This window comes from Camelus ferus, chromosome 6, assembly GCF_009834535.1.
Source record: "Camelus ferus isolate YT-003-E chromosome 6, BCGSAC_Cfer_1.0, whole genome shotgun sequence".
NCBI classification, from domain to species: domain Eukaryota; kingdom Metazoa; phylum Chordata; class Mammalia; order Artiodactyla; family Camelidae; genus Camelus; species Camelus ferus.
The window spans coordinates 43,808,616-43,832,121 of NC_045701.1; the positions used below are offsets into that span (position 1 = coordinate 43,808,616).

Sequence of the window (23,506 nt, forward strand, 5' to 3'; positions counted from 1 at the left end):
GTCAAAGGGAGGGGGAGGGGCGGGGCATGTGGGGAGGGCGGGGCGACCCAGCCACCAACTGCAAGGGAAGGTGAGGACCCCCAGAGGGGCGGGGCAGGGAGGAAGAGGAGGGGCAGGGGCGGGGACGGAGCCGGGGGCGGGGCCACAGGGACCATCCTGACACCAGTACGCCAGTGGGGCGCGGGTCCCGGAATGAGAGCGCGAGGGTGGGGCTGCGCCATGGCGCGCCTTGCGGTTCTCCCAGGGCCGCAGCGGACCCTACTCCCCGCCCGCCGTAGCCGCAAGGAGGTAGGAACTTTTAATTTAAGCTCACCCGGAGACATGGAGGCGTCCTCTAGGGCATCCTTTACCCTAGGGCTCTAGGTGAATCCAAGAACCACAAACCACACCTCCCCTGAAAAAAACAAAATAAGAAGTTCCTTCTTTCACTTAGTGCAACAAATATTTACTGGACATCTACTTTGTGCCAGGCACAGTAGCGATGCTGGTGATATGATGTAGGCAAAACAGGCAAAATCCCTGGTCTGGAAGATTATATACTATTTATGTATTCCTAGTCAGTTTACCTCTTTACTCCTGCACTGCTTCTGCCCCCTCTCTCCCCTAACACACACACACATACACTACAATCTTTGATTAATCTTGATGCGTTTTCTGCTTCTGTTTCCAAGAAAAAAACTGCAAAATGAGACAGACAGAAACAGATTGGAAAGACATTGGACCTCGGCGGTCTCAGGCAACCCCATCCTTCAGTGAGCAGTTGTTCACGGAATTAATTCCAAATATGAGAACTAAAATCCTGCAAAGCTTAGCCCTGTAAGCATTTTACAGAGTAGAGAAAAAAAGATCAATCTTTTGTTCTTCAAAGCTTATATTCACAAAAAATAAGATATGCACCAAACATACATTTTTCTTTCTCTAAGCTTGTTTTGTAAGGTAAAAGAGGGTAAGTTTGCGCGCCAAATTTTAATACAATCCTGAAGAGAAAATGAGAATCAAAAGCCAAAATTTTATATAGACCTGCAAATAGAGTGGGCTCAGGGTGCTACCTTAAAAAGGATTCTGCACTGAAAGTACAGCTGTGGAACATGATATAAAGGTGGTATAAGGACATTCACAAAAAAGAAATAAGATCTAAGAATGAGTAGGATTATAGGTAAATGAGAGGATTCCACAGGGATCCTGGAATTCAGTGAGGAATAAACCAAATTTCATTGATTTCATGGCCCCAGAAAACAGAATCTTAGCCATCCAGCTCAATGAAGTCTAAGAAGTCATAATTCCTATTTATAACAATGAAATAAATATTGTGGGGGGAGGTAATTAGGTTTACTTATTAATTTTTTTAAAGAAGGTATCTGTCTTTATGTACTTTAAGGTGAATGAGTTTAAGAATTTAACCCTTGGATATATCAGGATCTCTTGGACCCAACTTTAGTTTTCTGAGGTTTCCTATTTTGGGAGTTCTATATGTAAGGTTTTGATTTTTCATAACATTTATTCCTTCTTAAGGACTTCCAAAGAACAAAGAGAAAACATTTTTTTAAATATAGGATAAGACATTTTATTTGCAATTATCATATGGGTTCATTGGACTCTTGTAAATCTAGGCTACATTATGGAATCTTACTGATCTTATTTTTCCTACATCTTCAAACATTCTGCTACTTCATCACCTATGGAATTACTTCATTATTACTCATTAATTGTTCCAAAGTATGCTTTAAAAATATACTAAAGTAATAAGAAAATGCAAGAATGACAGAATTACCTAAGATGATAGAATAGTGAACTAAGTCAATATTATTGCATTATCCTTCAGTTTTCTTTTTGCAATGCCCGAAGTACTGCAGCATCTTTCAAGATCTTTCTACTATGCTTTTAGCTCTCATTCAATATAGTTGAGAATTCAGAATTCAGAAGATGAAAGCAGAGATAGAGAATAGCACTCTAGACCCTAACTAATAATGACAGTGAAATCTTAAACTAGGAATCTTTAGATGCCCATCTCCTAGATGAATTTTTCAAACTCAGGAATCAATGAATTAAGAATATGTTAATTTCTAAGGACAAAAAGAAAATATGTTATTCTCATATAATTATTCATTCAAAATGAATAATTTCATTACGTAAAATTTTTGCAACAAGAATCTAGATGATCTTATTTTGCTAAAAGGACATATATTTAATATTATTTCACCTTTTATGATGTTAATATGGATAAACTTCTATGGATATGATTCTTAAGTGGACAAATGCTAATGACAGTTGTGTGTACAAAGATGATAGGAAGGAAACAGGTAATCTAGAAATTAAAAATTCTTTGGTCTGCTTATTTATAAAGCTAAAAATACAAATTTTTGCAATTAGGCAGCAAAGAAAATAGCTGCCCTCTCTTCAACAAAATGATGAGCCTTTAAAGATTTCAAAAAATTCTTATGTCTTGAGTTTTGATGATGCAACTACAAGAAGAACCAGAAGTAACAATAAGTTGGTATATAATCATGATGTTTTTGAAAATTGTAGTCACTATTTACAAGATGGGTATGTTCCAGACTTATGCATCACAGGTAGTGTGCAGGTGGTTGCATTTAGAGGACATTGCCCATTTTGGATATATTTTCAAAACTAGGAAAATGTAAAATAAAAATTGTAATTTTCTATGTTTAGATACTTATTTAAATTTCCAATAAAGTTGCTTTCTATTATCCCTTCACTTTTGTTTCATAGCAGCTTTACTGAATATCCCTTTATTCTAACATGTATAAATTATTCATGAAACGACTTAAAGATATAAAAATTAAAAAGGATCCATTTGGACCCAGATGGTATGTGGTGAAGACTATTTTTTTCTGATATACTGAAAGTTAAGAGGTTTTGATCTGAGGAAGAGTAGAGAGAATGGAAAATTTCTTGAGCTCCCGAGAAAGGAGTCAGACTACGAATTGGAGAAAGAGGAATTCTCCAAAAACAATTTTTACTGGATCTAACTTAATCTATAGACATCCCTGGACCAAGGCATTTGAGATCAATCTGTAATCCGAAGGATGTTTGTTAAACATTTACCAACATGCAACTGATTATAATTGTTTGCTTTTAGTTTCACCACCTTGTGCAGGTCCTGGCACAAAATGATTGTTCCTTAAATATTAATGAACTGCGCATGAAAAACTAAACAATTATAAAATATAATTATCATCATCATCATTTTTTTGTATTTAGATTGACTGTAAAAATATAAAATGTGACATAATTCCCACCTCCCCAAAAAAGTCTTTCTAAAAAGCAAATAATCCTAAGATACAGGACTTGAATAATTCTTCAAACTGTCATTTTTGAAAATGCCAGAGAATATTAAAAAGAAAGAGTGGGAGAGGTACTGTGGTCAAATAAAGTCAGGAAAAGTTAAATTATGTAAAATAGGTCTCTTGACTTGTCAAAAGTTTTAACATGCTGATATTTATTGTGAATCTTTAACAGTGGCATTTTCATACATTTCCCAAAGATATTTGACCTTGGAACTTTTTTCTGGGACCATCTGGAAGGCAGGTATTCTAAACAACCTATGACTTTGTCTTTAGTCATTAGTTATATTTATCACTAGTTAATGTGTAACAGCCAATATTTTCCTTTCTACTTTTGAACCCACAGAAGTTTCCAAATTGGAGATTCCAGTAGTATGCAGTCAGGTGAAGCATAATAATGCAAACTTGAAATTCTATATGGTCACCACCAGATGGAGCTTTCACCTCTACTTTTTCTTTTTGGTTTAATCTGTTTTCTAAGGTAAATAAAGCACTTGCAGTTGTTTCTAACATGGATTCTCTTCCATTTGTTCAGATGGTGACATTATAAGGCACTGGCCAAGTATTTGGGGACTACTCACTAGAAAAAGTAATCCTCAGCCTCAGTAGTGTGTCGAATCCATATACTTATATCTGTCTGGTGTTCTAGTCTGCACACACAATGACCACAGTCATGTCAGATATGATAGTAAATAGGCTGATTAATAAATTACACATAAAGTTGTAGAATTCTAAACTCAAATAAACCTTAGTGTTCATTTAGTCCAATCTCCGTACATAACGAATGTAAGGATAAGAGAGTTTAAGTAGCATATCCAAGGTCAGGGTGCTGATGTCCATTTAAAACCTACAACACTGAATGTTGATTTCATGCCTGTCTTTTCCTCTTTCAGTGCTGACAAGAATTGGTATTGAATTTCTAGTTCTTGTTTAAACAGCAATCATTTCTGTTCCAGGGTACCCCAGCAGTATTATACTCATTCCAATACCATTTCATTCTGCCACTCTGACCAACTTCAGAATTATTACTTAGAGTTCATTTCATCAAACTAAACAAATGAAATCCTGCGATCTGCTTTTAGACCATTTACAGCCAAAGAAACAAAACAAGGTTAACTACCTTTTTTTTTCCTTTTCTTTTTAGCTAATGTTTACTTGATTTGTGAAGGACATAAGAATTATTAAAACCATGTAGAAAAGAAGGGAACTCCTACTTTAAAAGGAAGGAGCTAGATTTGTATTTTCACTTTAAAAGAGGAGTAAAATTTTGGGTTTTGTGTTCCATAATTAAACTAGACCTTGTCTTAATTTTCTGGCCTCAAGTTAGATAGATCTGGACCCCAAAGCTTAAGGACAGCATTCTCAGAGATAAAGAGACTGACTGCTCATGCCCAGAAGGTATATACTAAGGCTAGGATCTCCTTGCATCTGAATTAATTGCCTCTCTCTAATCTATAACCAGTGGGTCATAAAAGCTCTCATTTGTGCTGAGCTGAATCTTTTGAAGTAAAATAAAGTTACAGCAATGGCTCATAAGTCTGACCATCCAGAATAGAATCTTAACTCCGTCCACTTCCTATTTGTGTGAACTGGGCATGTTATGTAACCTTTTCTGAGCCATTTCCTTCATCTGTAAATGAAGATAACAATAGTAATTACCACTTAGAAAAACAATATACTAAATGTGAGGATTTATATAAATGTGATAATCTATATAAAACAGTTAGCCCTAAGAAAGAGAAAAGCAGCCTCTGAGAGCCTGAAATTGACCTGGCTCTATCGAGTGGGCCTAGTCGTTGTTAGGAGCTGCCCTGACATTCATGCCAGGCCACGTTTTTCTTCTATTGAATATAACCATTTCACAGCCACCAACATCAGATAAGACCACTCGGTGACCCTGAAGGATCAAGACAAAAACAAGACCATTCTGTAATAGTGTCTGAACTCAGACAAAATCAAGATTGTCCAAACCACAAAATGACCGAATACCTCCCTAACCTGTCTAATATGACTGCTGCTTCTTTACCAAGTATACCATTAACTTCTCTTTTTTCTTCTACCTTCTGGATAAGAGTTATTGAAATACCTAATCAAAGAATTTGTCTTTGTGCTCTGATGAGCTGGAGAACTGAGTTCTCAGATGTCAGAGTGGCCAATTACTGTAACACTGAGCCAAAATGAAAGTAACAATGAAGCCCCTAATCACTTACTTTGATTGTATAAGCAAAAGTCTAAACCTGGTGAAAGCAGAATTTCCCTGTTCACTTGGCTTTCAGATAAATCTGGGTTGGAACTGGCTCTTTCCCTTTGGAAGAAAGTCATAATTACTTAGTACTTAACCCCTCTTTCGGTCGATTTCATCTCCTACAAAATCGGGATACTACTACTTTCTTCAAAAAGTTGTAAAACTTGAATGAGGAAATGCATGTGATGTATCCACCAGAGGTTTAAGAATTTAAAGCTCCATAAGTGATCATTACAGTAACCTGCTCATTAACTGAAAAAATTAAAATTCCCACATTACTAGGGACGCATAAAAGTTAATAACCCTCAGTCTTTACTTAGAAGAGAGAACAGGGTGTAACACCCAGAAACACTCTAGAACCACTTCTACGAGGAACTAAAGTTTTAGCCTTCGTTACACCACCGGAGCCCTAACCTTGGGACAACCAGCAGGTTCGATCATGCGCAATTGCGCCCCCAAGCCCCTCCTCTTGCTCAGTTCCGCGCCAAAGGTACCCACATGCGGGCCTGTGCTGCGACCTAGACTTCGCGCAGGCGCTGGGTGGGACTGGCAGGATTAAAAACCATGGCGTGGGTACCTGCGGAGTCAGCTGTGGAAGAGTTGATGCCCCGGCTGTTGCCAGTGGAGCCCTGCGATTTGACCGAAGGTTTCGATCCCAGCGTACCTCCGAGGACTCCTCAGGAATACCTGAGGCGGGTCCAGTGAGTGCTTTGACCCTGTGCGGGTGGGCTGGTCTTCCTTTCTTCCCCTGGGCACAGTGCGCCGTGCCCCGCTGGACGCTGAAATGTGATAAGTCCCGCCTCTGTTCTCGTCCCCAATCCACGCGAGCCGGTGGGATCAAGTTCCCTTGATGACGTCTTTGCGTGAGCGAGTTTCTGTGAACTTAATTTTATTAAACTTGGATTACTCGTGACAAGATATGTGCTCTTAGATTTCTTTGCTTTCAATCCAGATAATTTCAGAAATACATTGTTTAGTACCTCGATTTCAATTCTGAACTTTTTTCTGACTTCATAATGAACTGTAGAAGTGGGTCGGTTGTTTTACTACACACGAACAATAACAATCACATTTCTTGCTTATTTGTAGGATCGAAGCAGCTCAATGTCCAGATGTTGTGGTAGCTCAAATTGACCCAAAGAAGTTGAAAAGGAAGCAAAGTGTGAATGTTTCTGTGAGTTCAATTACCCGTCAGGGAATTTGTTTCCCCGCACAAATTAAAAAAAGACCAAGGTTCTTCCTATAGTATCAGACAGTATCAGTTATGATGTAGGTAAGACTTGACTACTCCATACGAAGTTAGATATTTGCTTTTACTTTTCCCCCGAAAAGGACAGTTGGCATTTACTGCCTCCAGAGAGGCTTTCAGTAACCCCGGCATTTGTGGAGATCTCCTCACAATACTTTAGAAACATGCACCAATATTAAAGGAGTCTTTAAATAGTTTACCTATCATATTATTTTCAAGGTAACTTTTTCCAGTTCATAATTATTATTGGGCTGATATTTAATCTTAGTGTAGTTTGCACGTTCTGAATTTGGGTTTTGTTTTTTAAGAATAGAAACCCACATATCTCACACTTTTCTGCCCACTGTGAACACTTTCATTCGTTTATTTATCCAGCACATTTGTTTTTACTAAGTAACTAGGAATACAACAGGAGAATATGACAGCAAAAATCCCTACCCCTTGTAGAGTTTACATTCTCCTGGGGAAGACAGTAAAATGAACAAATTAATTACATATTGTGACTGTTGCTGTGAAGAAAATTAACACATAAAGACCAGTAAGTAACAGGGAGAACAACTTTAGGTAGAGTTGCCATAGAAGGTCTTTGAGGAGGTGCTATTTAACCTAAGGTCGAAGGAGAACAGCAGCTTTTAAACTGTGATAATTTCCTTTCCTTTTAGTCCTAAGTAGTTCCTTTATCCTATGTTTATAATTGGGAGATTATAATCCAGACACTATAATGTTTCATGTAATTCATTTTCAGGTTTTTAGTTGAATGGAAGATGATGTCTTGTATACCTGGCTTTTAAAAAGTGACCACACTATGTTTTATTTCAAGACAGTATGTTATCAGTTGTGACCTGTGTGCTGTTTTAGGAAACAGAAGTAGTCCTTGTAAAGTCAAGTGTCTTAAATATTTGAGTACATTCTGTTCATACCAAAATTCTTTATTTGGGATATATCTCTCTTTTGGTTTTGAAGTGTTTTGCTCGTAGTGGAGGGATAGCTCAAGTGGTAGAGTGCATGCTTAGCATGAGGGAGGTCCTAGGTTCAATCCCCAGTGCCTCCGTTTAAATAAATAAATAAAGCCAAATTACACCCCCCCAAATGAATAAAATTGAATTTTAAAAACTTATTAAAATATAAAGTGTTTTGCCATTACAGAAAGCTAGGACTAGATTATATCATCAGGGCTCATATTTCAATTTCTTAGAAACTCCAACTGTGAACCATTCTGGATTGCTCTTACTGAGGTGACTATATAAGGGTCTTTTCCTAACGTTTTAAACTTCAGACATAAATAATTAAGTGAATAATTAAGTGCCTCTTCTTTTGCATCTGCAAAGAATACTGTCTTTATTGTATAGTCTTACTTGCTTTATTATTCACTTTTCATCCTGATCCTCCTTTTACTTTGCAGAGGCAAAGTTACAGATTCTAGTTATAACACTAACATTGATTCTAATGTTTTGAACTGATCTCCAGCTGTCAGGATGCCAGCCTGCCCCTGAAGGATATTCCCCTACACTTCAGTGGCAACAGCAACAAGTGGCACAGTTTTCAGCTGTTCGGCAGGTAAGTGTATTTTCATCATCTAATCACACTAAACCCTTCCCTCCCTCAGATTTGTTTCTGAGACTGTAGTTGGAAAAATATGGCTTGGGATTCTAATGTAGAAAGATAAAATACTTATGATTCAATTATTACATTATTACTGGAATTATTAGACACAATACAGTTTGAAACATATTTTCCTAGTTTTAGGATTGTTAGAATGTTGTACTGCAGTTGATTTCAGTTATGTGTTCTCTGAAGATCACTTGTGTGACTTTTCTTCCTTTAGAGCGTGAACAGACATAGGAGTCACTGGAAATCACAACAGTTGGATAGTAACGTGACCATGGTATGTAAGTTTCTCTGTTTAGGTTGCACAATGTATAACTATTTGAAATAGTCCATATTTACTTCCAGTCCTTAAAGGTTCACTTGCTAAATCCATATGATTTTCATTCTCTCCCATCTACCATTGATAGTAATAATTCCATTATCTTGGTAGCCTAAAACATACAGAATCAGTAATAGAAAATATTTTTATGACAGTTTTAATCCACAGCATCTTGAAAGACTTTGGATAGGTCTCTACATGCTTTTAAGGTTTCTTCTAGACATTTCCTTTTAGGAAATTAAATACATTCTCAGTATTTACAAAAAGATTGAATAAAGGCTTATTGGATTTTCCTAATGAAGTAATGGTGTCAATACCAGTGAATGACATTTTAGTAAAGTTTGTCATGCTTATTGGAAAGTAGTGTTTCCTACATTTTATCAGCTTAGATACAATTTTAAGCTCTTTAGTAGATATGTTACATCCAGACATACATAATCTACTGAAGAGCTGTTATATCTACTGGGGGTGCTGGGGAAGGGATGGATACATTGTTTCAGAACAATACTTTTAACGTTTTAGGGCATCTCATACTCTTCCTGAGAATCACATGAAAGCTATTTATCTTCAGAGGGAAAAAAATGCACCTTTGCATCCAATTTTGCTCATAGTTTCGGGTAGTTTATAGATTTCAGATTTTTGAAGCCTCCTCTAGGCAGTGCTTCCTAACATGTTTTATATGATGACACATTGGAATAAATGAAGGAGGCTGCTCCCATAGCCTCAGATACCAGCTGAAAGCTGAGAGATCATTGTGACCTCTCTATATGCTTCCCTATCAGCTGGAAGCTCTGCTCTAGGAAAAGTGTGAAAGGCACTAGCATCACTTGCCCAAGATCATTTAACTCATAGAAGGTATAGCTGAGATTCAAACCAAACTTTGTCTAACTCTAAAGCCTTTCTCTGTGCTGTGAGGCCTCCTTGTAAAAAGAGGGAAAAGGTGGTAGGTAGGTAGACATTTTTTTTTTCTTGGTTAGGGTAAGGACTTTTGGGTACATACTTGCTAATTCAAAAAGAAGCTGTAACAATAACATTGTGGTGATAAATTTTGTCAAAAATGTAAATGATTGAGCACAATTGATTCAAAAATGAAGATCGTCCATCAAAACGGACTATTACATAGCAATAACGTGCGTTCATCATGGCAGATGTAAACATTATGTAAATAATAATGTGAAGAATTTTTAAAGCACACTCTGATGGCAACTATGTAAATGTAAACATTGACTGATTGATTTATCCAACCATTTATTAAGCACCCACTATATTTAATAATCAGGGTTTTCAATGCTACCTGAAGTAGAAACAGTCTCTGACCTAAAGGAGTAATGGGAAGAGATGGATTTATTGTTCTAGGATAACAGGTTTCAACCTTTTTGGGATCTCATATTCATTCTGAGACTCTAATGAAAGTTATTCATTCTCAAGGGAAACACTTTACATATATGTAAAGTAATTTGCAAAGTGATGTGTCCAAATAAAAATTGTTCTGTTAACTGAATCAATGTACTCTACACCTGAAACCAAGACAATATTGTAAATCAATTATACTTCAATAAAATAAATAATTTTTTAAATTAAAAAATTAAGATAGCCTTATTGAGCTGAATGGTCCTGCTTTTTTCATCTGACAATGTAAGGAAGTATGTAATCTTCTCTGCAGTATACATCCTTCGTTCTTGTAAGCATTCTTAGTGTATTTTTTTCCATACCAATTTCTATCTTTGTCACCCTCTTTTGGACACTCTCTTGCTTGTCAGCGTCAATTAAAGTATGATTCAGGCTAAACACGTCCCACGTATGTGTGACCACTTGGGTCCTGTATGATTTTGCTCAGGCTGCTGTAACAAAACACCACAGACTGTGACTTAACAGTAATTCATTTTCTCACAGCCTTGTAGGCCAGAAGCCTTAAGATCAAGATTTCAGTAGGTTTCTCTTGAGATGTCTCTCTTTGGCTTGCAAGCGGCCATCTTCTTGCTGTGTCCTCATGTGGTTTTTCCTGTGTGTGCACGTGTCCCTCACGTCTCTTCATCCAAATTTCCGCTTCTTACAAGGATGCCAGCTAGATTGGATTAGGACCCACCTTCATTAGCTCATTTCAACTTAGCCAGTCTCCAAATAGTCACATTTCAGGGTACTAGAGGTTAGGACTTCAACATATAAATTTGGGGGGTACACAATTCACACAATAACAGGCACTATATCTTTGTATTGAGGTGGTGGGAATATGCAGGAATCCTCACTTCTATTTTCACTATTCAGTATTAAAAAAATACATTGGAGTAAGTAAAATCTTTTTTTTTTCCTTTTAGCCAAAATCTGAAGATGAAGAAGGCTGGAAAAAATTTTGTCTGGGTGAAAGGTTATGTGCTGAAGGGGCTGCTGGACCAGCTGCAAGTGAAAGTCCTGGAATCGATTACGTGCAAGTAGGTGATAATGTGGCCAGACAAACCAAAAAAGGTTATAACTTTGTACATGACTTAGTATAAAGATTCAGAAAATAACAGCCTAGGCCAAATCCAGTCTGCATCCTGTTTTTATACAGCCCATGAGCTAAACATAAAAACATAATGGTTTTTATGTTTTTAAAGAGTTGTTAAAAAAAAAAAAAGTAGTATGTGACTGGGACAGCATGTGGCGTGCAGAGCATAAAACATTGTCTGGCTCTTTACAGACAATATTTGCCAATCCTTGACTTAGTTTATTGGCTCTTTGACTTAAAAATTGGCAGCCTAGCTTATAAAACAATGTACTGTGACTTTTTTAGAGATGGCCTCATATTTCATGTTTTAGCTGTTAAATAATTTTTTGAGTTAGACAGGATTTTTTTTTTTTAATGATGAGACATGGGACCAACAATGAGTTATGAGTAGTCAGGGAAACAAAGGAAAACATATGACATAATTAGGTGCTTAAAAATGTTTAGTAAATTTGCGTTTTCTGGAGACAAATGTTGAGGGTATATTTAAATTTCACATGGCTTTATTTTAATCATAAATTATGGGGCCAGCTGCTTCTTGTCCTTCAGGATTCACCTGCCCTCGAGTTTGCAGATGTTGCTATGAAACCCACTGAATACATCTGCATTACTGGTAACTCCCTATACTATGTTGTTCTGTTGAATAGGTATTTATTGTTTTTTATGAGGTACCACTTTGTGTTTTTCCCATTTAAAATTAGTTTATCCTCAAAATGCAAAAGCTCTAAAAATCACTAAATAAGACCCAAGACCCAATTTTTTAAAAAATTGCAAAGGAGACAAATAGACATCTCACAGAAAGGAAATACAAATTGTTCTTATATGAGAAGATGCCCAAACTCAATTATAATAGAAATATAGCTTATAACTCCACTGAGTTGGTGCTTTTCATATAACATATTGGCAAAGAAAGTTTGATATACTGTGTTAACAGGGCTGGGAAAACAGGTACTCTTACATATGGTGGTGGGAGTGTAGACAGATTCAAATCTCTAAGGAAGCTAATTTGACACTATTTCATATACAACCTGTGTTCTTTTGGGTAATATCCCTAATGTTATGTTTCACAATGTTTTAATTTGACAAAGAATTAAAATATATTTAGTTTATTACAAAATGTATACAAGTGAAATATACCATGTGAAAAACCATCTAAGAACATCGGAGTTTAATGCATGTTCTGCTAACTTTCTCACGAATCAGTGCTGTTTTCATAATTATGGCTCCCAACATAAACTCCAAAGTGCTTTTTTTAACTGAAACAGATTACGTTTGAAAAAACTCATCCAAAAGCCCTTAATTCCTGAAAATGTTAGCTTTAGCTGATGATTTTGAAGAAGTATGTACAACATACTAATATCAGTGTCATTTTTGAAAATTTCATACTTTAATATCTTAATTACTAAAATCATTCTTTATTTTTAAATTTCCATTATTCAGATTTCAAGACAATATTTTCCTGGGCATTACCAACCTAGTAGTTCATGGAATGTTTTATTGTAATGGACAATGAAAAAATTTTCTTTTATCTATCCTTTGTTTTTAAATAATAGTGTATTGAGAAATTCACCAGTTTGAAAAAAAAAAAATGAAGCCCTTCCTTATAACACCATTTAGTAAATTTGAGTCTTGCTTTTCTTTCAGATTGGTTTTCCTCCCTTGCTTAGTATTGTTAGCAGAATGAATCAGGTAAAATCAATCTAATAATGAGAATATATGCATTCGTTTGTTTGCAGTGTGTGTTAAAGTATTTGAATACATTTACTGAATATTTACAGTATGTAGGACCCTGTCCTAAACTCTTTAACAGTTCTTATTTAATCCTCACTAAAATGGGGGATTATTATTAATGATCCATTTTTTATAGTTGGGGAAACAAAGTTGGAGATTAGGTCATGTGCAGGTGGTTTTTCAGCAAGTTTTAATGGCAATGCTGGGATTCAGTTCCAGGTTGATTTAATTTCAGAACTCGTGGTCTTGATTATAGTGCTAAACTATTGCCATGTATACATTTCAGTTATAAGTCTTAGATTCTGGGGTTTGAAATAAATGCTAAGGCTAGATTGCTATTTCTCATTCCAGATGTCCTACACATTATATTAAGAATGAAATAAGAGAATTTCTTGGATCAAAAGGGAAGAAATATGGACTTTGATTTTTCAGTCTTTCAGGACTGGGAACTCTCTTATCCATTTAAAGAGCAAATAAAAACTTTGTTTTGCCTTCACATTAGCATTGCGTACCCTTGGAAGATAGATTTCTTTTTTAAGAGTCATACTCTGATGTAAATCATATACTTCTTTACTTGATCATTTACATTAAGATACTGTAGTAGTTATACTAAATTCAATGAGAGTGATTTTTTAAAGTGTCCATCTATATTTGAATTTGTCAGATAATATTTTCAGGTTTGTTCAATTCTATCTGCATGGCTTTAAAACTGATCTTTTTCCAGCTTTCTCTTTAGGTTTGTACTTTGATTTAATGAAAACGAGCTAAAGGTATTCATGCAAAGATTTTTTTTTAAGAGATACGGAATTTTTTAAGTATTTACAAACTAGATTAGTAGCTGCAGACTAAATCCTAGGATTTAAACTGAGGTATTGATACTTGAAAGCATATTTGTCTAAGAAGCCTCTTCTCACTGAGTGAACCATCTAATCAAATTACTGAATAGTCACAGCATTCTCTGGAAGTCTGAAGAATGAGGCCATTTTAAACAGTTGCTTTCTAACTAAACTTAGTGAAACTCAGGTTGAACTTGTGTTTTATTACTAATACTATTCTTCCATCTCCTTCCTCCTTTTTTTAGGCAACAGTAACTAGTGTCTTGGAATATCTGAGTAATTGGTTTGGAGAAAGAGACTTTACTCCAGAATTGGTAGTACTGCATCTTTTTATTTTCATGACTAAATTATAAACATTTATACTGGTTTATTTTTTTATTATTTCTTAAGATGTTTCTAGAATAGAATTATTGGATCACGGTGTCGGAAGCCTTTGTTACATCCTGCCAGATTAATTTCCAGAAGAATTGAACCAGTGTGTAACACCAACAATGGATTCTTTAATTTATTTCTCTTCCCTACAACCCTACTTTAAGTTGAACCATATGAAATTTTCTTTTTTGTAGGTTGAAAACATTTGATTATCAGCAGTTCCACATGGTTCAAGCTAACATTTCATAATTTGTGTTTATTTTTCAAGTTTAGTAAATATATAGTAGTGCTTCAAAGTAAATGTAGTATGTTTTATTATCATAACACAAAAATTTTTCCATGGATTGGTATATTAGCTACACCTTCAGTAGATAACTTTGTTCATATTCTTAGGCCACTATTTTAGTGGAATCTAGAACTTTAAATTCTATATCAATTCTTTCTGTCTGATAGCGACCTTTTACCAGTATTATTTATCTGACCTATTCTCTGTGTCTTCCTTTAATCTTTATTTTTTAAATTCTCTTTGTTGTAAAAGTTTTTGGATTTTTTTTTTTTTAACTTTTAAAGATTCCTCACTCAAGAGGGAGATAATTTTGGCTTTTCCTGTTAATTGGTGAAAACATATTACCAAAAAGTACAGCTATATTTGCCAGAGGAACCATTAAAGTGTTTCTGAACCAATGCTAACTGATTTACTAAATTTTAACCTAGTTAATCCTTTGAGTTTTATTTTGAGTAATCTGTCTTTTAAATCAACAATGTTCAATTCCTCTGTCTAAGTAAGCATACCATTAGTACTCTAGTACTGAGAATATCAATGTTTAAGTAAAAACCTGTGTAACAGGAAGTTTGCTAATCATAAACTACCAAAAAAAAAAAAAAAAAAGAGAGAGAGAGACCTTTTAATTATTTCTTTTTTGGGGATTGCTTGTCTAATATTTTTTGAGAAATACAGCCTTATTTTGCCATCCAAGTGTGAAGTTATGAAAGAAGATTTTCAGCTATTTGGTTTGGGATTTTGCTTATATTTTTTATTATTGTCAGAGTGTGCTCACTAAGTTTGAGAAAAGGAACCTTTCAGTATAGATACACCTTAGTCAGTAGAGGTTTAAGTACCTTCTAACTGTAGAGGACATTTGACCACCTGAATGTCAGCTTTGTATCATAAATGTATCCCTGAAAATTTGAGTCAAGTTAAAATGTATAATAGCTTTTTTCATGTAGAAGAGAATCTTGCTTACTGTTTGTAAAAGAAAGCTGGATGTAAATTTTCCTATTTAAGAGAAAGCCTTATTGATTTGTGGTTGCTTGAGGAGCTAACTTAGTGTGTTGCACAAATTGCTATTAATTAAATTTATTTATTTATTTATTTATTTATTTATTTATTTATTTATTTATAATTTGGGGGGCATTTAGGTTTATTTATTTATTGGAGGTACTGGGAATTGACAAATTGCTATTTAAACTTTGTTCTAATGTTCTTCAAGATTCCCCAAAGTGATGTGTTGCTCAGAATAAACGCAGCCATGTATACTGCTGGTGGAAATATAACTTGATATAACCTTTCTGAGGTATAGTTTAGTGATTGAGTTAAATTTATGGTGTAGTTTGCCTACTTATTACTTTTTAAAATTCTGTTTAGGGAAGATGGCTTTATGCTTTATTGGCTTGTCTTGAAAAACCTTTATTACCGGAGGCTCATTCACTGATTCGGCAGCTTGCAAGAAGGTGCTCTGAAGTGAGGCTTTTAGTGGTAAGTTCAGACTTTACTGTTTCAGATCAAAAGCACTCACAATTTATGTGGTGATAAAGAGTGAGTCCAATGAAATAGGAAAACGTGAAATATTTTATTAGTCAGGATTAGATTTAGCTACATAATAGAAGAGTCCAAAATAACAGTAGCTTAAATAAAATGGAAATATTTTTCTCAGACAAAGGAAGCCTGACGGTCGGCAGGTGAGGTCTAAGATGGCAGTAGCCCAGGCCTTAGGGTTCTGCCACATGCAGCTTCCATCCTCAGGCTCGCCTCGTAATCCAGGATGGATGCTGGGGCTTTGGCCATTGTATTTCATTGTAGGGAGCTGGAAAGAAGAAAAGGTGGTCATCCTCTCTAAAGAGCCTTCCCAGAGGTTCCACAAACACATCTGGTCAAAATAGCTCATGGGCCAGAATTTAGTCACATGGCCATAAGGAACTATGGGAAATGATGACTTTTAATTGGGTCACAGTGTGCCCTGCTGAAAATGAGCTTCATTTGCTAAATAACGGAGGGAGACAAGGAGTTAGAGTGGTCAACTAACAATCCCTGGCACAATGATCATTTTAAATTTCTCCAATCAGACCCTTCCTCTAACTCATAACTGCAGCAGTACAATATAAATTAATTTGATGCCTGACTAAGTCCACTTCTGATTTTTTTTCATTCCTCTTTTCCCCTCCGCAAAATGTGTACTTGTTCACCATTGGCTATTCCAAAATATTTTCATCAAACATCCATGAGAGGGCCCAAACTAACTTATATGGCCTGTACTCTGAGCAAAATGTACTTGTTAGTAAATATTCCCTGTGCTATGTTCCTAGACTTTATTACCCTCTCCAGAAGTGCCTTTTCACTCTGTTCCAGTCTGCATCTGAATATCATTTACTTTTCCCAGTCTGGCTCATATCCTACCACGTTCTGTGATGCTTTCCCTGATCCTCACAATTTTAAAGAATCTCTCCATCCTCTGTTTTCCCAGTATGCTTTGTGTCTTGTTTATGGTAGTATGTTTCTCAAGGAATCATTAACTCTACAGTTTCTCCTTTTTCTTTGATGTCTTCTATTTTCACATGATTATTACTATCTAATAAAATGTTCATGTTTCACATCTTGAAAGGAAACTTGTTTCAAAAATATTGGGGGACAACAGATTACATTTTAAACTTTCTTTTTAGGACAGCAAAGATGATGAGAGGGTTCCTGCTTTGAATTTATTAATCTGCTTGGTTAGCAGGTAAGTAATCCTTGGCTTCTTGCTTTATAATAGCATTATTAATGGTAATAGAGAATATTGTTCCCATTTTACAGTGAGGAAGTTGGGGTATGTGGAAACAATATTATATGTATCACAATTCCCTTATTCCTAGTTTTTCTCTATAATGCTGCATTGAAGATCCTTATACGTACAGCTCTATTATTTCCTAAGGGTAAATTCCTAGAAATAAGTTAAAGGGCTTGCATGTACTTCTAAAACTGAGACATTTATTGCCCGTTTGCCTTCCAGGAAGATCATACCACTCTGTGTTCCCACTAAAGTGTCAATGAGGTGCCTTTCTCCTGTTCAACACTGGGCATTTTCAGTTGATTTAAAAATTTCCATTCTAATAATAAAAAAGATACAAATAATTTTTATTTGCTTTTGTTTTATCTGTAAGGGTAAAATATGTTTCATTTTATTGCAGTTTTTAAAAAATTGCTTGTGTCTTATGTTCATTTTCAATTGGGGCATATTTTTATGTAGTATGCATTTGATTTCATTTCTTACATTAAAATTTATTTGAAGATGTTTTCATATTCTAAATTCTTATGTTTGTGTGTATATAAATATAATATATGCATACTTATTTTAGGTCTCTTTCTGGGCTTCATATTTTTGTTCATTGGTCAGTGTTTTTATTCCAATGCTAGTAACTTTTCAAAGCTTTGTAATATATTTGAAACATTGAGAAGATAAGTGATCCCATGCTCATTTTTTCACTCGCATAAACAAGATACTTTTTCAGAGTACACACATATTCAGCATGTAGTTTCTTGATCTGTAATAATTATGCTGATGATAGTTACTGCTGTTTCAGTAAGCTAGTACTTAATAGAATCAAGATTTAAACATATCATCTGACTTTATGAGAGAAGAAATGTCCAAGTGTAGTAGGTCATGATTATTTCTTTTCCTCAAAAAGTTAGGTAAAAATAGGAAAAAAGTTCTAGGACAGAAGTTTCTGAAGGTATAGGCTTCACTTAGGAAAACTTACAGCAAGTTTGAAAAAAAAGATAACCTAGGCCTTGACTCTTTGCAGTAGCAGCTTCAATGTAAGTATCAGGTATTGTTATAAATCTTGTGTTTTTTGTTGTTGGTTTTGTTTGTTTTGATAGCTTTAAGGCAGTAATTGCTAATTCATAGAAATACCTGGTCAGATGAGTGGGATCTTGTTCAAACAGGATCCCTTAAATATCAGCCACCTTGCTTATTTTACCATTGATAATTATTTTTTTTAAGTTTCTTATTGTGGAGATTTTCAAACACATACAAATATAGTAGAATAAACCCCCCAGACTAATCCATCACCCAGGTTCAACAATTGCTAACTCTTCACCAGGGTATCTGGTTTATCCCATCTGTTTTGTATTTCAAACAAATCTTCAACATGTCATTTCTCCTGTTTTAGTGTATCTAACTGATAAGGACTTTTTAAAAACATGACTGTAATATCACACCTAATAAATTTAATAACAACTCTGTGGTATTGTCTAATGTCCGGTCCATGTTTCACATTCCCTAATTGTCCCCAAGATGTCTTTGTGTGTTTGAATTGTTCAAATCGGGATCCAAGTAGGATGCACTCATTGCATTTGTCTGATGTCTCTTAAGTCTCCCCATTAGCCCCTTGAGTTTTTTTCTTAGCCATTTATTTATTGAAGAAACTGGGTCCTTTGACTTGTAAAATTTCCCACAAATTTGTTTTGACAGCTGTCTTCATAGTGGTAGTCAGTGTGTTCATCTAGCCTCTGTATTTTCTGGAAACTGGGAAGTAGGTCTCGAGGCTTGAATATACATAATGATTTTGCTTGTTTGACAAGACTCCGTGTGAGCTGCTGTGCCACATCAGGAAGCACATGATGTCCCACTTTTACTAGTGAGAAAGTTGACCACATTCAGGTAAAGGGGTATTGCAGCCATTATGCTTTCTGATACTCACGTTGTTCTCTTTGGAGCCTTGTTGGATCAATTAAATAAATTAAAATTTATTTGAAGATGTTTTCATATTCTAAATTCTTATGTTTGTGTGTATATAAATATAATATATGCATACTTATATTAAGTATGGAGCCCTGCAGATCAATTCCTATGCTTTTTGTTCTATAACCTTTGTGTTCTTTTTATTTTATAGCTTTCTTACTTTCTAGTATGTCAGAATGATTCAGATGTATCTTGGACACTTCTGGCTCCAGATCTGGACTCTCATTTTTCTCCTGGGAGTGCTGGTTCCTCCCTTAAAGTAGAAAATGGTATCTAGAGCCCACAATTTGGACATTAGGGAAGCTCGTTGTTGCTAGGTTGGTCGTTGTGTTTAGGCCTTTTCAATCAACAGAGCTGGGAAGTATTTTTTAGAAAGAGAAAAATAAAATCATGAGTTCAAATTGATATTTCAGTTCTAATTTAAGATTATTTAACTGTTCTCTGATGTTATATTTCTGTTCTTCAATGCTGAAAATTCTGGTTTCTAACAATATAATCCTTGGCTTTATCCTACAATTTGTATGTCATAGTTTCAGATTAACAATACTAACAGTTTTACTGATAGTGAAACTATTGAAATCATTTTAAGAATTCTTTGCAGTTCTTTTTATCTCTGATATATCTCATCTCTGATATTCATATATCAGAATATCACATTTAAGGTCACCTGAAATTATTCTTCTTTGTGTGGTTATGCTACCAACTTGGTATAGGAGGAGATTAATTTGGTGGAGTTTGATTAGTTATTTTTTCTTTTTAATTTAATCTTGTTTTTTAATTTCATAAAACATTTACATTATTCCAAAGTTAAAATTACAATTCAGGGTACATTTTGGAGCATTTTACATTCCACCTTTACCTGTAGCCCTTTTCTCCCTTTTGCAGTTATCCATTTTATTATTAATTTTCAATTTATCCTTTCATTCATTGTTTCTTTTAAAAACTATAAGCATATGTAACAATATATCGGCATTCCTGCGCATACTTATAAAAGGTAGCATGCAAAACATATCATTCTGTACCTTGTTTTTTTTACTTAATAAATCCTGGAAATCACATGGTAGCAGTGCAGATATTTTCCTCATTCCTTTTTTATGAAAGCCTCACGGTTTTCCACAGTGTAAATGTACTGTAGTTTATCAAACCAGTCTGTTGATGGACATTTGGCTTGTTTGTGGCCTTTTGCTATTACAAGTAGTGCTGTGAGGGGGATGGTATAGCTTAGCTGGCAGGTCCCAGGTTCAATCCCCAGTACCTCCATCAAGTAAATAAATAAACCTAATTACCTCCCTCAAAAAAAAAAAAGTAGTGCTGCAATTAGTATTTTTAAGCATACATTACATTCTTTTTTTACTAGGTATTTTGACCAGCGTGACTTAGCTGATGAGCCATCTTGATGTAGCTGATCTCTCAGGGATAGGAGGTACTTGTGATGAAGACAGCCTGAGTCTTAGGAAGTGCGATGCCAGTTCAAGTGCAGATTGCATCACATCTTCAGCACAATGTGAAGAGTCTTCATCTTAACCTGTGCGACTCAAGTTGGTATTCAGAAGATAGTGTTTTTTCAATATTTGACGTATCTTTGAAAGATCTTACCCAGTTTTGATGAATAGTTTAAACAGTTTTCTGTAGTCACATGCTTTTAAAACAAATTGAATGCCATTTATTGATGAAGCATTCTGCACAGAAACTGTGTGAAATTGTACAAAGGCCCTTGGTGCTGTTTCATTGTTTATTTACATATATACATATAAAATTTTATTGAAAATGTGTTTTGATTGTTAAAATTTTGTTTGACTCTTGAACAGAACAAAAGACAATGGATAAATGTCCTTAATCATCTAGATTATGTGGCACATGTATTCATAATCAGCAGCAAGATTAGCCTAAGGTTTTCCCTTTAAGCTCAGAACTTTTATTTTTAAATACTTTATTGCATAAACAAAACTTTTTCGTTGCAAGTAATTTTCAGTAACATCCTAATTATTGACTTTTCATTTTTCTGCCACATCTTTTGTTCATATCACTTATAATTTATCTCTTTCTATATCAGGCGGGAATGTTTCCTATGTTAAGTAACAGGAGATCCAAGTAGCAATGGTTTTTCACATAGGGATTTGTTTTCTTACACAGTAAGACGTCTGGAGGAGCTGGCTACTGGCACTGGTTCAGTGACTCCACGATACCAAGGTCTCTGAGTCTTAGCTTTTCCCTCGTGGTAAGATGCCCCTACAGTGCAGAGCAATGTGTCTCTATTCAAGACAGGAAAAGGGAGGAAAAAGGCAGAGCCTTCCACATCTGATCCTTTTCTCATAAAAGCAAAACCTTCTCTAGAAATCCACAGCAGATTTGTCTTCATCTGTTGATCATAAGTGTATAAAATCATCACCTCTAACTTCAGGAAAACTGGGGAAATGAAACTGTAAGCTTTTCCAGTCTTTCTAATGGGAAGTGGAAAAGGAAAAGGGGATTAGGAACAACTGTGGATCAGGCAACCAATAGTTTTGCTACTTTTTATAAATGGAGCAGATATAATTTTATATTTCAGTCTTTTCTGCTGTTGTGTCTTCATAAAACTGATTTTTCAATGGTAGTCTAAGTTGTATTTTACCATAATTTAAACATTCTCTCGTTGTTGAATATGTAATCTTTCAGTGTTAATCCAATATAGAAAATGCTACCATGAATACCTTCATGCACATAGCTTTTTCCTTTCTTTGACCAGAAGTTCCCAAGCATAGGGTTGCAAGTCATAAGAGTCTATCAGTTAATATTGCATTTGAAACTTAACTGAGGTTTTAAAAATTACAAATTTATTTTTGTTTCTCATAAAATAATTCTTGTCTGAGGAGCTTAGGGCTAGGGCAGCAGGTTTACAACATCTCAGATGCCCTAGGTGCATCCAGATTTCTCTTTCATCAGTGTTTGTGTGTAGCTTTCATCCTTCTCTGGTCATGATATGGTTGCTTTATCTCTTACTTCAAATCTGCATTCCAGGGAGGATAAAAATGTACCACCACTTCTGGAGGTCTGTACCAGGGGAGCAAAGTGTTATGTAAAACTCTTCAACTTGTATATTATTTGTCAGAGTTATGGCATCTTCTACTTAAAAAGAAAGCTGGAAAATTTAACTTTTCAGGTGAGCATATTGTCACTCCTACCAAAAATGGTTCTGTTAGAAAAGAGGGGAGAGTGGATATTGGGTAGGCAGCCAGCAGTGTCTACCATCAAGAGTTTAGATTTTCAGCCTACACCACAACTAGCTGTTTTATAGCTGTACATTCTTTGCTGATTTGCTCTTTGCGGGGTGGGGCTAGGGACTGATTTAATAAAGGTAAAGTGTCAGTTGTTTTAACTTACATTTCTTCCATAGCTAATGGCACAAAGAATTAACATTTCTGAAGATTAGAAACATAAAAAAGAAGGCAATTTTGCATGTGCAGAAGACGAGTGATATAAGAAATTATTTTAATGCAGTTACACCTCATTTTCCAGCAAGCTGTAGGAACTCCTATATTTAACTGAGAACTTATTTTTGTAATGACTTAACTTGGCATAAGGATATTTTTCAGGAATGTAGAGATAAAAGTAAAAGATATTCAAAACCACTTACGTAATTGTAAGTATGCAGACTATCCAGTGTAGCCTTAGGGTTCATCAGACCTTTCACAATAAAAAGTATCTTCTGGTTTTTATGAGAAATTGAAGAGAAAAAAATTTTCCAAGTCTTAACACAGGTAGAAAGCTTTAAGTACACTGAGAAACTACACATTTTAAATAATGGAATTTAGAAGTATTTATTTTGAAAATATTAACTACCAAATGGTAGTTTAAATCAGGACTGTGGGAGCATGGACCAAGTAAATTAGATTGTACCCGTATTTTTTTTTTCACATGAAAGAGTCATTACTTCTGTTGATCAAAAGGACATTTACATTGATTAAATTGTGTTAATTCTTTTATTAAAATTGTATTCATTTCTACCTTTTAAAATAAGATTATTTCATCTGTGTGCTTAGCAAAATAAGCCAACTAGAGGCCGAATTAGATTAAAAGTGGCTCAGGTTATCAGTTTTACCATCTGGGGACAAAAAGATATAAAAATGTTTTATGTAAATCAACTACTTCAATTTTTAAAAAAAGTTTTAGAAATTACTGAGAAAGATCAAGTTGACCTATGTCCATTATAAGATTTTATTTTGCTATGTATGTTACAAATTCCCACTACGTTTCTAAGAATAATATCTTCTAAATAATATGTCCCTAGAATATTGGTTTATGTGAGCTGTTAGTGTTTCTTAAAAAGAGGTACTGTAATCAAATACTAGTTTAAAATAAATTAAACTGATTACTTGATTT

At 35.0% G+C, this 23,506-nt stretch overlaps 2 protein-coding genes and 1 long non-coding RNA gene across 10 annotated transcripts in view; 2 read left to right on the top strand and 1 right to left on the bottom strand.

Annotated features, from left to right (window-relative positions):
* The window catches only part of SEC23A (Sec23 homolog A, COPII coat complex component), a 56,666-nt gene extending 50,315 nt beyond the window's left edge, over positions 1 to 6,351 (bottom strand). For 2 of the 6 annotated variants that reach the window (XM_032481926.1, XM_014561965.2), the window contains exons 1-2: positions 6,128 to 6,265; positions 314 to 394 (exon numbers count right to left, since the gene is read on the bottom strand). The gene's annotated coding sequence lies outside the window, so the exon portion shown is untranslated. Of the gene's footprint in view, positions 1 to 313; positions 395 to 6,127 lie in introns of all 6 variants that reach the window. The other 4 variants (XM_032481927.1, XM_032481925.1, XM_032481928.1 and 1 more) reach the window with 3 other exon arrangements.
* LOC116664241 lies at positions 2 to 4,006 on the top strand. The gene is made up of 3 exons (XR_004320643.1): positions 2 to 288; positions 3,481 to 3,549; positions 3,652 to 4,006. It is a non-coding gene; the product is annotated as an uncharacterized LOC116664241 (long non-coding RNA).
* Positions 5,998 to 23,140, top strand: GEMIN2 (gem nuclear organelle associated protein 2). 3 transcript variants are annotated; one of them, XM_032481929.1, is made up of 10 exons: positions 6,000 to 6,251; positions 6,640 to 6,724; positions 8,267 to 8,356; positions 8,625 to 8,684; positions 11,042 to 11,155; positions 12,853 to 12,897; positions 14,021 to 14,089; positions 15,793 to 15,903; positions 17,085 to 17,143; positions 17,414 to 20,452. In XM_032481929.1, exons 1-10 carry the CDS (start codon positions 6,115 to 6,117, stop codon positions 17,688 to 17,690), a joined length of 1,047 nt encoding a protein of 348 aa, XP_032337820.1. In that variant the 5' UTR covers positions 6,000 to 6,114; the 3' UTR covers positions 17,691 to 20,452. The 3 variants fall into 3 exon arrangements, with proteins under 3 accessions (XP_032337821.1, XP_032337820.1, XP_006187984.1); XM_006187922.3 differs by lacking the exon at positions 17,414 to 20,452 and adding an exon at positions 20,505 to 23,140 and having other exon boundaries at positions 6,002 to 6,251; XM_032481930.1 differs by lacking the exon at positions 12,853 to 12,897 and having other exon boundaries at positions 5,998 to 6,251.
* The last annotated feature ends 366 nt before the right edge of the window (positions 23,141 to 23,506 follow it).